Source organism: Heterodontus francisci, chromosome 9 (genome assembly GCF_036365525.1).
Source record: "Heterodontus francisci isolate sHetFra1 chromosome 9, sHetFra1.hap1, whole genome shotgun sequence".
NCBI lineage: Eukaryota > Metazoa > Chordata > Chondrichthyes > Heterodontiformes > Heterodontidae > Heterodontus > Heterodontus francisci.
This window is the reverse complement of record NC_090379.1, coordinates 19,740,587-19,758,052: the sequence shown is the minus strand read 5'-3', so window position 1 is coordinate 19,758,052 and position 17,466 is coordinate 19,740,587. Positions and strand designations below refer to the sequence as shown.

At 44.8% G+C, this 17,466-nt stretch overlaps 1 protein-coding gene across 1 annotated transcript in view; it reads right to left on the bottom strand.

The window, feature by feature from the left end:
• Positions 1–17,466, bottom strand: part of LOC137373434 (acetyl-coenzyme A synthetase 2-like, mitochondrial) — a 77,521-nt gene that overhangs the window by 7,618 nt on the left and 52,437 nt on the right. The window contains exons 7-10 of the mRNA XM_068038258.1: positions 17,193–17,330; positions 15,331–15,423; positions 3,832–3,944; positions 3,026–3,152 (exon numbers count right to left, since the gene is read on the bottom strand). Of these exons, the coding sequence (XP_067894359.1) occupies positions 3,026–3,152; positions 3,832–3,944; positions 15,331–15,423; positions 17,193–17,330 (471 nt within the window). The remainder of the gene's footprint in view (positions 1–3,025; positions 3,153–3,831; positions 3,945–15,330; positions 15,424–17,192; positions 17,331–17,466) is intronic.

Here is a 17,466-nt window from a genome sequence, read left to right as displayed (position 1 = left end):
CTTATTTTTCTTCTCCACTGCTCTCCTGGAGGCACTGCTCCCAGCTGGGGTTCAGTTCCACAAGTGCCAGGTCCCCTCCGAGGACCTCACAGAATCACTTGACGTGGAAACATTGAAAGTGCGAAACAGGCTCTTCAACTGAGTTCAATTTTAAAATTCTTATCCTGGTTTTCAAATCTCTCGAAGGCCTCGCCCCTCCCAGTCTCTGGAACTTCCTACAACGTCACAAGATTTCTGTGCTCCTCCAATTCTGGCCTCTTGAGCATTCCCAGTTTTCATTGTTCCAACATTGGCAGCAGTACCTGAAGCTGCCTGAGCCTTAAACTCTGAAATTCCCTACTTAAGCTTCTCCGGCTCGCTATCTCAATCCCCTCCTTTACGACACTCCTTGAAACTTACCTCTTTGACCAAGGTATCAGTCACCTAATATCTCCTTATGTGGCTCGGTGTCAAATTTTGACTGATAATGTGAAGGACCTTGGGACATTTTCCTGCATTCAAAGCACTATATAAATGCAAGAAGTTGTTGTTGTTGAAGAGGTGGTCATGGATGAGCACATTTCTGTTCTTAACAAGATATCCACAGGCGTTACCTGGAATTCATACGAACATACGAATTAGGAGCAGGAATGGGACCACTCGGCCCCTCGAGCCTGCTCCGCCATTCAATAAGATCATGGTTGATTTGATTGTAACTTCAACTCCACATTCTCGCCTATCCCCGATAACCTTTCATCCCTTGCTTATCAAGAAACGTATCTACCGCTGCCTTAAAAGTATTCAACAACTCTGCTACCACCACCTTTTGAGGAAGTTTTCCAAATTCCTGGTGCACCAGCTGAAGTAGAGTGTGCTATTACCCCCGAGAATTCCGCCAATCTCCCATCTACATTACAGCACGATGTTGGGAGAATCTGTGAAATTCAGGGCTGTACTTTCGAACGGAACTCTGGACAGGGATCAGTGTGAGGAGTCCTGGCTGATTTTCCCCCCTCCATCCATTTCTTAGCCTCACTGGTAACCCCAGCTGAGACCAGTTAACACAATTTGTCAGGATTTGAATGCTGGGATAAAAATCAACCAATGCTGACAACTCATTGGTTCAAGTAGTCCAAAAGGAACCCGGCTAAGGTGTAATTTGATATGATTCACCTGGGTTCACTTCGGAGTTTTTTAAGTCCCCATTACATCAGAAGCTTTTTAGAACAGAACTGAATCTGAACCTGTTCCAAGGGATTTTGATTCCAAAACAGAAACGGACACAATTGATATAAAACTACTTCCAACATTCTTTTAACGAGAGGTTCGGATTTGGAATGCACTGCCTGATCGGGTGGTGGAAACAAATTCAATAGTAGCTTTCAAAAGGGATTTGGATAAATACTAGAAGGGGAACTAATTGCAGGGGTATGGGGTAAGAGCAGGGGAGTGGGACTAGCTGGATTGCTCTTCCAAAGAGCCAGTACAGACTCAATGGGCCGACTAGCCTCCTTCTGTGCTGTTCTATTCTACGATAGCATGATTGGCAGTGCAAGACTTACACCAGTATCTGCCCCATGCGGCTCACAGTCAAAACATTCTAAACAGAATGCAATTCCTTCACTTTTCTGATAAATCAGATAGGAGCAGATCCTCAGGAGCTGTGGAGACAGTAAGGCGGCCTTGAGAGGAACATATTAACAACTTCAAATGACAGCTTTGCTTTGACAAGGCGGCCTGTCATCTTCTAGGGCGGCACAGTGGCGCAGTGGTTAGCACCGCAGCCTCACAGCTCCAGTGACCTGGGTTCAATTCTGGGCACTGCCTGTGTGGAGTTTGCAAGTTCTCCCTGTGTCTGCGTGGGTTTCCTCCGGGTGCTCCGGTTTCCTCCCACAAGCCAAAAGACTTGCAGGTTGGTAGGTAAATTGGCCATTATAAATTGCCCCTAGTATAGGTAGGTGGTAGGGAAATATCGGGACAGGTGGGGATGTTTGGTAGGAATATGGGATTAGTGTAGGATTAGTATAAATGGGTGGTTGATGGTCGGCACAGACTCGGTGGGCCGAAGGGCCTGTTTCAGTGCTGTATCTCTAATCTAAAAAAAAATATCCTTCAACAGAGAGAAAGTGCTCTGTCCAAATCCCATTCAGTGCAGTTCAGTCAGCCTCCAATGGTGGCTGACCCTGCAATGACACGCAGAAGGATCAAGGAGGTCACAGATCTGAGTAAATTATCCGCGAGCAAGTCATTTAGATATCAGGATGCTTGGTTGCTACGGGAGATGCGGCCGAATTTATTGACGTCGAATACCCTGTGCTGTTTCCTTCTGTCTCGCCCTTCCAGGGTCCCCTGGACAGCCATCTCTAGGAGCTAATATATAGCCAACCAGCTCCAAAACAGCAGCCAACACTGTGCTCAGTCACATTCTCCATCACAACCTTTCTCTATTTTATTGATATTACCAGGTCATTGCTCCCTCCCTCATTCCTTCTATGTTCCCATGCTTCAATTCAAAGCAGATACATTTGGCATAATTCACTAGCAGCCAAGCCCTGCTTCACACTAAAGTTTATCACAGAATGATACCGCACAGAGGGAGGCCATTCAGCCCATCATGCCTGTGCTGGCTCTTTGAAAGCTATCCAATTAATCCCACTCCTCTGCTCTTCCCCCATAGCCTTGCAAATTTCTCTTTTTCAGGTAAATATCAAATTCCCTGTTGAAAGTTACTATCGAATCAGTCCCTACCACCAGATTATAACAATTTGCTGCACAAACCAATTTCTCCTCCTCTCCCCGTCCCCCATAATCTTTTGCCAGTCATCTTAAATCTGTGTCCTCTGGTTACTGACCCTCCTGCCAGTGGAAAAAGTTACTCTTTATTCACTCTATCAAAACCCTTCATAATTTTTGAACACCTCTCTTAAATCTCCCCTGAACCTTCTCTGCTCTAAGGAGAACAATCCCAGTTTCACTAGTCTTGCCACATAACTAAAGCCCCTCATCCCTGGTACCATTCTAATATCAACACGATGCATCCACTTACTGGGGTAGACTTTAAAATAGGTGTTCACAAATCGGTCGTGATCATTATAGATAGTTCGAGCCATCCCAGGCCATGGCTGTGCGATGCAGAGAGACCCAGAGATGTTGTTCCCTGCTAATCTCCTACCCTGGAACAGACACAGAACAAAAGTCAATACAAATCAAAGACCCTAATTTAACACTACCGATAGTGGTCACAGAGTGGGATGCAGAGTTGGCAAGTCTGAGCACTTTTTCTATGTCAAGAATGGGGGAATAGAAGAAATTAGATGAGTACATGAGGGAATAGGGAATAGAAAGATATGCTGAAAGACTTGAGATGGGGAGAGATGAAATGGGAACAACGCTTGTGGAGTATAAACAGCTGCACACACTGGTTGGGGCGAATGGCCTGTTTCTGTGTTGTATATTCGGTGTAATCTTATGTAATGTAACCTGGAACCATCCAGCTTCTCTGGGCCCTTAACCACTGGACATGAGTGGAACTGACATTATATACTGACTAATGAAGAATAGTGCCTTCTCAGGGATAACTCATGCACGATGCTGTTCTCCACAACAAATCCACCACCTTTCCCCTTTTGAAAAGTGTTAAAAGCAGTATAGCAGTTACAAATCAAGTATCCAGTATATTCTTACTGAATCCTGGCCAGATCCGAACATGTTAAATTCATGCCAGCTTCTTCAGCTTAAAGGGTGAAAGGATCCCTCCAGTTCAGACAAGTCTGGATTCTTACTGATCTCCACAGGCAGATGACAGAAGTGGTGAGGTGAAATGAAAGGAAGAAGTCAACTTATTCTGGGTACCTGCTTGTCCATGAGTACTGGGTCTATTCCAAAGAAGGGTCTCATTGCCATGGCAGGGACAATCTCTGCATCGCCGCCAGCAGGGCGAGGGGCTATACAGATTCCACCAGTCTCTGGAAAACAACACAAAGTGTCCTAATCAGTAAACAGGTAGAGGGCCATTTCAAGCAAATTATGCAGGCAAAGTGTGATACTCTGAAATGTTAAAAACCCTCTACACGCATACACCACAAGGTTTCAGACAGGCTAGTTCTATTTACATGGACAACTCTCCATCCTCTAAGTTCATGGAATGTGTACAAAATAGATTTCTACATCAGGATATCGAGGAACCAACTAGGGAAGAGGTTATTTTGGATCTAGTATTGTGCAATGAAAAAGGGTTAATTAATAACCTTGTAGTAAAGGGTCCTCCAGGGAAGAGTGACCATAATATGAGGTCAACATTCCTATAGGTATGTAAATAGGAAGAGACTAGTGAAAGTAAACATGGACCCATTTGAGGCAGGGACAGGTGAAATTATAATGGGAAATAAGGAAATGGCAGAGACATTAAACAAATACGTGCTGTCTTCACCGTATAATACACAAAACAATTCTGGAAATAATGGGGAAGCAAGGGTCTAGCAAGAATGAGGAACTTAAAAAAAAAGTATAAGTAAAGAAATAGTACTATAGAAATTAATGGGACTAAGTGACAAATCTCATGGACCTGATGACCAGCATCCTCGGGTTTTAAAATAGTGGCTGCATTGGATTTGATCTTCTAGATTCTTTTTAGATTTTAGAACAGTTCACAAGGATTGTAAGGTAGCAATCCTAAGCCCACTATTTAAGAAAAGGAGGAAGAGAGAAAATGCAGAACTATAGGCTAGTTAGCCTAACATCAGTATTAGGCAAAATGCTAGAATCTATTATTAGGGACCTGCTATCAGGGCACTTAGAAAATCATAATATGATTAAGCAGAGTCAACATGGATTTATGAAAGGGAAATCATGTTTGACAAATCTGCTACAGTTTTTTGAGGATGTAACTAATAAGATGTGTTGTATGATTGCCTTTAAGAGTGATGTCCCTTTAAGATCTTAGTATGTTAATGAGCTAATTATCAGGATGCAGTCATGTGACTAGAAGATCAGAGTCATTCTGCAATTGTAACACTCAGAGTAAGGTTCTGTAAATAGTTTGCTCTTTACTGTATATACTTGTTTAGCTGTAATAAACCTGTTTGAGATCTTCAGCAAACTGGACTCCATGCATCTCATTTATGTTGCATCAGACACCCTAAAGAACTCATTATGGGATGAATAAGGGGAAACCACTGGATGTAGTGTATCTGGATTTTCAAAAAGCACTCAATGAGGTGCTGCTACTCAAGAGGTTCTTACACAAATTAGGACTTATGGGATGGGGAGTAATATATTAGCATGCATTAAGGAATGGTTCATGGACAGAAAACAGAGTAGGAATAAACAGGACCTTTTCAGGTTGGCAGGCTATAACTAGCGGGGTATCGCAAAGATCAGTAAATGGAACTCATCTAATTACAAATGTATATGAATGACTTAGATGAGACAACTGAGCATAATGTATCTAAGTTTGCACTCGCTACAAAGATAGGTGGGAAAGGAAGCAGTGAGAAGAACACAAAGAGGCTGTATAGGCATATAGGCAGATTGGATGAGTGGGCAAGGACAAGGCAGATGGAACACAATGTGGCAAAGTGTGAAAGTTATCCTCTTTGGTAGGAAAAATAGAAAAGTATAATTTTTTTGAATGAGGGGGACTGGGTGTCCTTGTACATGAACAACAGAAAGTTAGCATGCAGGTACAGCAAGCAATAAGGAATGGTATATATGTTTTTTGCAAAGGGATTAGAACATAAGAGTAAAGAAGTCTTACCACAATTATACAGGGCATTGGTGAGTCCACACCTGGAATACTGTGTGTCGTTTTGGTCTTCTTGCCCAAGGAAGGACATATTTGCCTTCGAGGGTGTGCAATAAAGGTTCATTAGTTCCAGGGGTGGGTGGATTGTCCTATCAGAGATAGAGTAGACTAGGTCTATATTCCCTGGAGTTGAGGTGAGGTGATCTCATTGAAACATAAAATTTTTAAGGGGCTTGACACGGTAGATGCTAAGAAACTGGTTCCTCTGGCTGGGGAATCTAGAACATTGGGGAGATCACTGTATCAGAATAAAGGGTCGGCCATTTAGGATTGAGATGAGAAGAAATTACTTCACTCAAAGGATTGTGAATCTTGAATCACAGAATCATAGAAATTTATAGTAAGGTGGAGGCCATTTGGTCCATCTTGTCCACGCCAGCCAACAAGTAGTCAGTCAGTCTAATCCCACTTTCCAACTCTTGGTCCATAGTCCTGTAGGTTATGGCACTTCAAGTACTTTGTAAATGTTATGAGGGTTTCTGCCTCTACCACCCTTTCCTGTAGTGAGTTCCAGATCCCCTCCACCCTCCAGGTGAAAACAATTCCCATCAAATACCCTCTAAACCTTCCACCTCCTACCCTAAATCTATACCCCCTGGTTATGGACCCCTCAGCCAAGGAGAATAGGACCTTCCTATCCACTCTATCTAGACCTCTCAATTTTATATACTTCAATTAGGTCTCCCCTCAGCCTCCTCTGTTACAAAGGAAACAACCCTAGTCCAAACAAGAGTTCCTCATAACTAAAATTCTCCAGTCCGGGCAATATCCTGGTAAATCTCCTCTGTACCCTCTCTACTGTAAATATATCTTTCTTCGCGTGCAATGACGAGAACTGCACACAGTACTCCAGTTGTAGCCTAACGAGTGTTTTATAAAGCTCCAGCATAACCTCCCAATTCTTATATTCTATGCCTCAGCTAATAAAGGTAAATATCCCATTTGCCTTCTTGACCACCATATCTACCTGTCCAGCCATCTTCAGGAATCTGTGGACATGCACTCCAATGTCCCTCTGCTCCTCTACACGTCTCAGTATCCTACCATTTATTATGTATTCCCTTGCCTTGTTAGCTCTCCCCAAATGCATTACCTCACACTTCTCCAGATCGAACTCCATTTGCCACTGTTCCATCTACCTGACTCGTCCATTGATATCTTCCTGCAGTCTACAGCTACCTTCATTATCAAGCACACGACCAATTTTTGCATTGTCTGCAAACCTCTTAACAATTCTCCCACATTCAAGTCCAAATCATTGATATATACCACAAAAAGCAAGGGATCTAGTACTGAGCCTTGCGGAACTCCACTGAAAGTAGCCTTCCCGTCATAAAAACACCCATCAATCTTTGCTTCCCTGCCTCATGTCAATTTTGGATCCAACTTGCCACTTCGCACTTTTACTTTTGTGACCAGTTTGCCATGTGGGATCTTATCAAAAGCCTTGCTAAAATCCATATAGACTATCTCCAGGCGCTTACCCATTGTCTCTCGAGACAAGGAGGCCAAAGAATATAGAATATATCAAATGCACTACCCTCATCAAGCCTCCTCATTAACTCCTCAAAAAATTCAATCCCATTAATCAGACACGACCTCCCTTTAACAAATCTGTGCTGATTGTCTTTGATTAATCAGTGTCTTTCTAAATGTAGATTTATCCTGCCACTCAGAAATTTTTCTAATAATTTTCCAACCACCGAGGTTAGGCTGACTGGCCTGTAATGACTCCGTCTATCCCTTTCTCCCTTTTTAAACAATGGTGAAACATTAGCTGTCCTCCAGTCCTCTGGCACCAAGCCTGTAGACAAAAAAGAGGATTGAAAAATGATGGATTAGGGACCTGAAAGAAGATTTTTACATGGAGGCAGAGGGCAATGGCTGAGGTACTAATCAAGTACTTTGCAATAAAAACAAGAAATGCTGGAACCACTCAGCAGGTCTGGCAGCATCTGTGGAAAGAGAAGCAGAGTTAACGTTTCGGGTCAGTGACCCTTCTTCAGAACTTTGCAACTGTCTTTACCGAGGAAAAAGTTGCTGCCCAAGTCATGGTGAAAGAGGAGGTGGTTGAGACACTGGATGGGTTAAAAATTGATAAAGAGGAAGTATTGGTTGGCTGTGCTTATCGTTGATAAGTCAGCAGGACCGGATGAGATGCATCCAAGGATATTGAGGGAAGTAAGGGTGGAAATTGTGGAGGCACTGACCATAATCTTCCAATCTCCTTTAGATACAGGGGTGGTGCCAGAGGACTGTACAATTGCAAATGTAACATTGTTGTTCAAAAAAGGGTGTAAGGAGAAGCCCAACAATTACAGGCCAGTCAGTTTAACCTTGGTGGTGGGAAAGCTTTTAGAAAGAATAACTTGGGACAAAATTAATAGGCATTTGGACAAATGAGGATTAATTAAGAAAAGCCAGCATGCATTTGTTAAGGGCAAATCCTGTTTAACTAACTTGCTTGAGTTTTTTGATGAGGTAACAGAGGGTTGATGAGGGTAATTCAGTTGATGTGGAGTACATGGACTTCCAAAAGCTACTTGATAAAGTGCCACATAACAGGCTTGTCAGCAAAGTTAGAGCCCATAGAATAAAATGGACGGTAGCAGCTTGGATACAAAATTGGCTGAGTGACAGGAAACAGAGGGCTGGATTTTGTGTAGGAGGCGGGGCTGCAGGCGTCAGGCTGAAAATGCTGGGGGGACCCTGTCTCTGCATTTTCGCGGCCCCCCGGAGCGATCCTCTGATGTTTTTCAATTAAAGATTCACGTGCTGGGATCCCCGTCCCTTTAAAGACAGGGATCCCACTTCCATGAGCTACTGGCCAATTAGAGGGCTGCCAGCTCAGCATTATCAGCAGTGCCAGCAAGAGCTGTGGCCAATTCCAGTACTGCAAAGGCCTCGGACCCAGTGCTGGAACACCAGACAAGAGTTAGGTGAGGCAGGATCGCTGGGGCCAGTCCAGAAGGCGAGTGGCAGGAAGGGGGGGGCGGGGTTGGTGATGGTGGTGGTGGCAGCCTGGTCGTGAAGTCCAGGGGGAGGGGGCTCCTCCGTGGGCCACAAATTGCCCACAAAAGGAGGGCCCCCCTCCAAACACATCGTGTTGCAAGGGGACCTCCCTGCATAGTGGATTCCCACCCCGTTGCTGGGATCTTCTCAGCGGTGACGGGACCAGGCCCGTAATTAGCCATTGATAGGTCACTTAGGGGCCTCTCTTGGCCTCTGGACAGGAAGGCTATATTTGGCCTATCCCACTCCTGGGAAGATTGCTTGGCGACGAGGTGGCAACGGGCCCTCCACAAACCACTCCCCCGCCGCACCCTGCCCCCCCCCGCCGCGCCACCCTCCCCCCCCCCCCCCCCGGCAGCGCCCCACCCACCCCGCAGCGCAGCGCCCCCACCCACCCCGCAGTGCCCCACATCCTGGCAAAAATCATGAACCAAAGGACACCGATTTAAGCAGATTGGCTAAAGAAGCAATGGCGACATGAGGGAAAAACTTTTTTTTTCTTACGCAGGGAGTATTTAGGATCTGGAATGCACTGCCTGAGAGTGTAGTGGAGGCAGGTTCAGTGAGTGTTTAGGATATGGACTGCACTGCCCGAGAGTGTGGTGGAGGCAGATTCAGTGAGTGTTTAGGATCTGGAATGCACTGCCCGAGAGTGTGGTGGAGGCAGATTCAGTGAGTGTTTAGGATCTGGAATGCACTGCCCGAGAGTGTGGTGGAGGCAGATTCAGTGAGTGTTTAGGATCTGGAATGCACTGCCCGAGAGTGTGGTGGTGGCAGATTCAGTGAGTGTTTAGGATCTGGAATGCACTGCCTGAGAGTTTGGTGGAGGCAGGTTCAGTGAGTGTTTAGGATCTGGAATGCACTGCCTGAGAGTCTGGTGGAGGCAGGTTCAGTGAGTGTTTAGGATCTGGAATGCACTGCCTGAGAGATGGTGGAGGCAGGTTCAGTGAGTGTTTAGGATCTGGAATGCACTGCCTGAGAGATGGTGGAGGCAGGTTCAGTGAGTGTTTAGGATCTGGAATGCACTGCCTGAGAGAGTGGTGGAGGCAGATTCAATGAAGACCTTTAAAACAGAACTGGAAAATTATCTGAAGAGAAAAAATTTGCAGGGTTGAAAAGGCAGGGGAGTGGAACAAGGCGAGTTGCTCTTGCAGAGAGCTAGCACAGACACGACAGGCCAAATGGCCTCCTCTGCTGTAACCATTCTATGATGTAATATTTCACACTCCTCCTCTCTGATTGCAATGTATGTATCGTCCCTCTCTTTTGTGAAAACAAAAGCACAGTATTCATTAAGAACCAGACCAATGCCCTCTGCCTCCACACACAGGTTACCCTTATGGTCATATTCTTTGGAATTCTCTACCCCAGAGGGCTGTGGATGCTTAGCCATTGAGTATATTCGAGACAGAGGCCGATAGATTTTTGGGTACTAAGGCAATTAAGGGATATGAGGATAGCGCTGGAAAGTGGAGTTGAGGTAGAAGATCAGCCATGATCTGGCTGAATGGTGGAGCAGGCTGGAAGGGACAAATGGTCTACTCCAGCTCCTATTTCCTATGTTCTTATGATTGGTTATACAGCAGGCTCCCACTCCTGTTCTCAGTTGATCTTTTCTCCCTATTTCGCAGCCACCAAATCTCACCCGTTCTCCCCAACACAACTCAGTCTCTCCCACAGAAACACAACAGCAAAATAGTGCAGATGCTGGAAATCTGAAATAAAAACAGGAAATGCTGGAAATACTCAACAGGTCTGGCAGCATCTGTGGAGAGAGAAATAGAGTTAACGTTTCAGGTTGATGACCTTTTGTCAGTTCAAATCACTCCTGTTCCTCACTTTCAGCCAGTGAGAGAGAATAAGAAACAGACAGACTGAGAAGATGAGCTTGTATCCACCCCAGCATGGGCAGCATTTGTTGCCCATCCCTCATTGCTCTTGAACGGAGTGGCTTGCTAGGCTATTTCAGAGCGAAGTTAAGAGTCAACTACATTGCTGTGGGTCTGGAGTCACATGTAGGCCAGACCAGGTAAAGATGGCAGATTTGCTTCCCTAAAAGGACATTAGTGAACCCACTGACTTTTTACAATGATAGTTTCATGGCACCATTATGGAGACTAGCTTTCAATTCCAGATTTTTATTCATTAAATTTAAATTCCTCCAGGTGCCGTCGTGGGATTTGAACCCATGCCTCTAGGGCATTAGCCTTGGCCTCTGCATTACTAGCTCAGTGACATTACCACTATGCCACCATTTCCCCATCTTTACTATGTTGCCCATCCTGTTTTGACCAGATGGAATTCTCATTACTGCCATTCCTGAAATTCCACAACTGATAGGTTTTCCTTAATGTTCCTGGAACTGTATTCTATCTAGGACGTGATACCTTAGTCAGTCCAGTCACACTGCCACATGATTAGCTGGGATATTGCATTAATAGGTTATTTACCCATAGGATTCAAATCTTTAAGAAGAAATCTCATTTAGCTTTGGCAATCTGTCTCCTTTCATTTCTGTTTCTTGCTGCTTGTTTGTCAGGAGAGAAATCACCTTGATCACCCATCCTGTCTTGCTATACTTGGTGCCAGGAGCCGCATGCTCTCCATAGGTGTGACAGGCTCTGCTGCATAATAGACATGCAGGATTGAAATAGACCCAGAAAGCAAATATGCGACACTGACTCTCTATATATCCTCTGAAACATTAGTTCTGTTGACTGAATCACATCTGCCATTGGCTTTACTCCAACATACTCAGACAGTGCTCACACTTTCACTTTTGAATCAAAAGGTTAGGGTTTCAAGTCCTACTCCAGATACTTGAGCACAAAATTCAGGCTGATACTCCCAATTCAGTACTGACAGAGTGCTGCTCTGTTGGAGGTGCATTCTTTTGGATGAGACGTTAAACCCATCTGCACAGTGAGGAGGATGTGAAAGATCCCATGGCATTAATCGAAGAACAGGGGAGTTCTCCCCAGCGTACTGATTCATATTTATCCTTCAACCAACATCTCTAAAACAGATTAATTGGCCATTAACAGAGTGCTGGTTGTGGAAAATTACGTGCAAATTGGCCGCTGCGTTTCCTACATTACAATGACTACTGTGACGGAAACCACACCGGTCAAATGAAAACATATTAATTTTTCATATGGAACGCTGCTTGGATCCTTTTTGCTGGATATTGAACATAACTTGTTTAAAGAGGACCACAGAGCTGAACAGCTAAAACAGATGCATGGGAACATCACCATCCTTGTAAATCTCCTCTGTACCTTCTCTCGTGCGATCAGATCCTTCTTGCAATGATCAGAATTGTATGTAGTACTCTAGCTGCTGTCTAACTAGTGCTAGCATAACCTCCTTGTTCTTGTACTCTATGCCTCGGCCAATAAAGGAAAGTCTCCCACATGCCTTCTTGACCATCGTATATACCCATTCGGTCACCTTCAGGAATCTATGGACGTGCACTCCAAGGTCCCTGTTCCTCTACACTTCAGTACCCTGCTATTTATTTGTGTATTCCTTGTTTTGTTAGCCTTCCCCAAACACAATACCTCACACTTCTCTGGATTGAATTCCATTTGCCACTTTTCTGCCCACCTCAATAGTCCATTGCCATCTTCTTGCAGGTTACAGCTTTCTTCCTCACTATCAACCACACAGCCAATTTTCATAGAGTCATAGAGTTATACAGCACAGAAACAGGCCCTGCTGCCCATCTTGTCTGTGCTGGCCATCAAGCACTTAACTATTTTAATCCCATTTTCCAGCACTTGGCCCGTAGCCTTGTATGCTATGGTGTTTCAAGTGCTCATCTAAATACTTCTTAAATGTTGTGAGGATTCCTGCCTCTACCACCCCTGCAGGCAGTGCATTCCAGATTCCAACCATCCTCTGGGTGAAATATTTTTTCCTCAAATCCCCTCTAAACCTCCTGCCCCTTACCTTAAATCTATGTCTCTTGGTTATTGACATATCATCTTAATCATGCCCCCTGCATTTAAGACCAGCAATTAACCTGGGGCCTCTCTGAAGCATAGGATCATAGAATGATGCAGCAGAGAAGGAGACCACTCAGCTTATTGTGCCTGTGCTGGCTCTTTGAAAGACCAATCAAATTAGTTCCACTTCCCTGCTCTTGCCCCATACTCCTGTATTTTATTTTCCTTTCAAGTATTGATCCAATTCCCTTTTGAACATTACTATTGAAGCCTACTTTCACGCAGAACATTCCAGATATAACAAATGTATATAAATGTTTCCTCATGTTGCCTTCAGCTCTTTGGCCAATCATCTTAAATCTGTGCCCTCTGGTAACCGACCCTCCTGCCACTGGAAATACTCTCTGGTATTTAAGGGGAGTGGGAAACTCCCAGAATTAGGGTCGTCAACCCTCCAGGATTGTCCTGAAGTCTCCAGGGATTAAAGATTGATCTCCAGGTCAATCGTGCGAATAACCAGGGAGAAAAATCATTGGGACATTCAAAATAAAATTGTGCTTTGTTTTGTTTTCTTTGAGAACTTTCACATAATAGTTATAAGAAAAGATTGGAGATGGCAATAAATGCTGTGTGACTGACAGCCGGTAATCATCCAATCGGGGAACCAAGAATCTGTTCACTTCCCAATTGGCATGGGAAGGGGGCAGGGCAGCGCACAAGAATGGGCATGTTGGTCGACCAATGGCGGAAGTGTGGGGGTGGGACAGGCTGAGGCAGTTGGAGGCAGAAGGTCATGTGATGAATCATCCAGGAATATGTCCAACCAGCACTGACAATCCTAACTAGAACCCTGATGAATATTCCTCATTCACCGATATTTAGAGAGGAGCAGGGAACTTTCCCAGAATCCTGGTGAATATTCCTCTCTCAAATAACATGCCCACAAGACAGATTCACTGACTCATTGCTGCTCTATGCAGAAATGACTGCCAGGTTTGCCTCCAAAGCAATATGTGCACTTCGGACCGTTCATGAAAAACACAATTTGACACTGGCCACCAAGCAACTAAACAGGGAAAAGCTGCAACATCATATGACAAGCTCTTCAAGCCCTTCTCTGAGAAACTTGCCAGACATTTTTCTGTGCAGACGACGCTACTTTAAGGCTGGAAATCTCAGTGACATGAACAGTTGCTAGGACAGCTGCAGTGGTTTCCAATCACAGCACAGACCCCCGGATTGCAGCATTTTAAAGCTGAGTTGCATATCTCTCAACTCGGTCAGGCTTCCCATTCAACTTTCCCAGATATCCTGCCAGGCTGACAGCTCCGTGCGGTTATTAATCAGTCCGAGCACCTCAAAGGTTTGTGCAGCAGTTACAGTGTTAAGAATGCATTGTGCAGAGGCCCCCTGACTAAGTCACATAATTGAACAGTATCTCTCAGGCACTCTAGCCACCCTGACACTGCATGCTCTTGAAGTTTGAGTATCAGGAGATTGAGCCCACTTATGCTAATGTCATCACAGACCCTTGAAAATATAGGCCCATATTACAGAACCCATGCGACTATACACCAGAGGGCACCCAATACCCACATCACAGCAAGATGTCAACAGGAGAGGGGACAGGGCTGGGAAGAAGTAGAAGTTACATTTATTAAAAAATTACCACTTTCAAAATTGTTACTTCCCTTGCCCTCGTCCTATCTTACATTATCATTTCAATTTTATATTTAAGCTTACAGTGTACTTATTTTTATCCCGGGATCTTCCATGAACCCACTGTCCCTTCTGGCGGTGGGACTTGCATCATTCAAAAGTGACCAAGTTTCACAATTAATTGGAGCTCAGCACCAGAAGACGATTTTGAATGGCCTGCTCCTGTTCCAATGTCCCAAATGACTGCCTGTCAATAAGTGATCTTATTACTGCCTCTGACAGTCTGAGCGCACACCTTCAATACAACCCACCAGAGACAGTGCTTGGAGTATACAAAAGGGAACATCTCTATATCTAGAACTCTACAAACCATGATCTATATAAGCTGGTGATTTCCCCCCACCCCCAACCACCCTGGTGTCTTGGCCAATATTTATCCCTTCCCCACATCAGCATCACAAAAACACATTATCTGGCCATTATCACGTTGTGGCTGTGGGAGCTTGCTGTGCACAAATGGTCTTCCACACTTCCTCCATTACAACTGTGATTACACTGCAAAAAACGTATTCATTGGCAGTAAAGCACTTTGGGACGTCCTGAAGTCTTTAAAAGACGCTATATAAATGCAAGTCTTTCTTTCATTAAGACTACAGGTTGATGCAGCAGAATGCATAGTGCCAGGACGAAATCAGCCTTTGAATTTTGCTCCCACCCTAAGATGGTGTACCCGATCTTCATTCTGTACCTTCACCCAGCAATACAGCTGAGATCACAAATGGAAGATTGCTGGACTGGTGTATGTGAAACAGTTCTGATCCTTTCTGCTTCCAGTGTCCCTGACCCCCAATATTAAATACCATAGACACTGGGGCATGGGTCTTACATGGTGTCTATCATAACAGACCTACATTAGCTATACCCTCTTACCTGTCTGCCACCAAGTATCCACCACTGGACATCTGCCATCCCCAACCACTTTGTAATACCAGTTCCAAGCCTCGGAGTTGATGGGCTCTCCAACTGAAAAGTCAAGGGTCAAACTGAGCAAAGGAGTTACTTTCATTCATTTCCAAATACATATGTTGATGCAGATCCTGAATCTAGTAACTGAATTCTGGAACGCCATGGCTCCAGTAACATAAGGAGGCCATTCAACCCATCGTGCCTGTGCCGGCTCTTTGAAAGAGTCCAATTAATCCAACTCCCCTGCTCCTCCCCCATATTCCTGCATTTTATTTTTGCTTTCCAAGAATGTATCTAATTCCCTGCTAACCAGTCTTGGTGGGAACAAGATAATATCAAGTGTACACTCCAGTCAGCTGAGGTCTGGTCATTCTTCAAGCAGCTCCCGTGAATAAATGTTGCAGTGTTTGCCTCAGTTTGACTTTATTACTCAGCAAAAAACCCTTCCCACGCAGCGAGGTATGTGGAGCAACTGTTAGATCAGCAAAGCTCCTCTATGGACCACCATTAAAGAGACTTCAGCCTCTGCACTGGTGTGGAGATGGGGGCATGGTGAACAGGTCAGAGGGCCTGCTCGTGGGCCTGGCCAAAGTGTGACCAACCACAGGTCCAGGTTGGGCTCGGCCCATGAACAGGGTCGCTCTGCCTGACTCTCTTCTGAAGCTTTGCTTGATGCTGAGTAGTCCTGGAAAGGGAGCACGCAGTGTCCGCTAGTACACTTGAGGCCTTCCGTGACCGGTGGGCGCCGCTGGAGCTGAGGGCATAGTCAACATTGGAAGCAATATTATTATTGAATTTATTAAGTTTGGTTTCTTTTATATGATTTAGGTTTCATTAGTTGTGCCCCTTTAAATACTTTTTTTTTTCTTTCGACAGTTGGCACTTTTTAAGAGTTGAGTCAAAAGAGTTTGACCTCTGTCCTGTGAAATACTCTGAAGGAGATGTAAAGTTACAAGTCAGATAGTGCTACAGGAGCACTCAGTCATTGACAATATAACCATGAATAACCATACGAAACCTTTATACAACACTGGTTCAGCCTCAGCTGGAGTTTTGTCCCGATTACTGGGCACCACATTTTAGGAAGGATTTCAGGGCCTTGGAGAGGGTGCAGAGGAGATTTACTGGAATGGTACCAGGAATGAGGGACTTCAGTTATGTGGAATGACTAGGGAAGTTGGGATTGTTCTCCTTAGAGCAGAGTCAGTTAAGGGGAGCTATAATAGATGTTTTTGAAATTGAGGGGTTTTGATAGAGTAAATGGCAAGCAGGTCGCTCACCAGAGTGGAAAGATTTAACATAATTGTCAAAAACAACCAGGAGGGAGATGAGGAGAATTTTTTTTTTTACACAGTGAGCTGTTATGATCTGGAATGCACTGGCTGAAAGGGTGTTAGATTCAATGGAAAATTGCAAAAGATGATAAATACTTGAAAGAAAAAAAATCTGTCGGGCTTTGGGGCAAGAGCAAGGGAGTGGAACTAATTAGATAACTGGTACAGGCAAGATGGGCCAAATGGCCTCCTTCTGTGCGGTTTGTTCTACAATTCATTGACCTATTGGGGATTAGCTTCTGTGTCATTGCTCGAAGCCGGATTACAGGAACACAAGGACCGACAGAGTTGGCAAGTAATCTACCATCGTGCAGCTCCTCTGGGGCGGTTTCTGAGATCAGTTGGCTGGGGAAAGGCAAGTGTTGATGCCTTGGCCTCCCTGAGCACTGCCCCCGAGCAGGGCAACATTGAACAGCGAAACCTCTGAAAGCCCAAATGCACGGTTCCATCACGCTGGACATGCACATTGTCACTGAAATGCTGTGTACCTACCTGAGCCCAGTGTTTTCAGCGAAGACCGATCATGTGACTTCACCCAGGTGTCTCCATACTTCAGCAGGAGTCGGATTGCTGTGGGAGCCCCATAGAACTGGTTGATCTTTAATCTTTCAACCGTCTCCCAGTAACGGCCTAAACAGAGGGCAAAAAGAACTATCCTTTATACGTTTGCCTCGACAGTCTGTGCTTTAGGGCTATTCAGCCACAGGGGGATCACAGTCAAACCTGATTCTATCCTCATTGCATGGACTTCCAGTTCACTGGATAG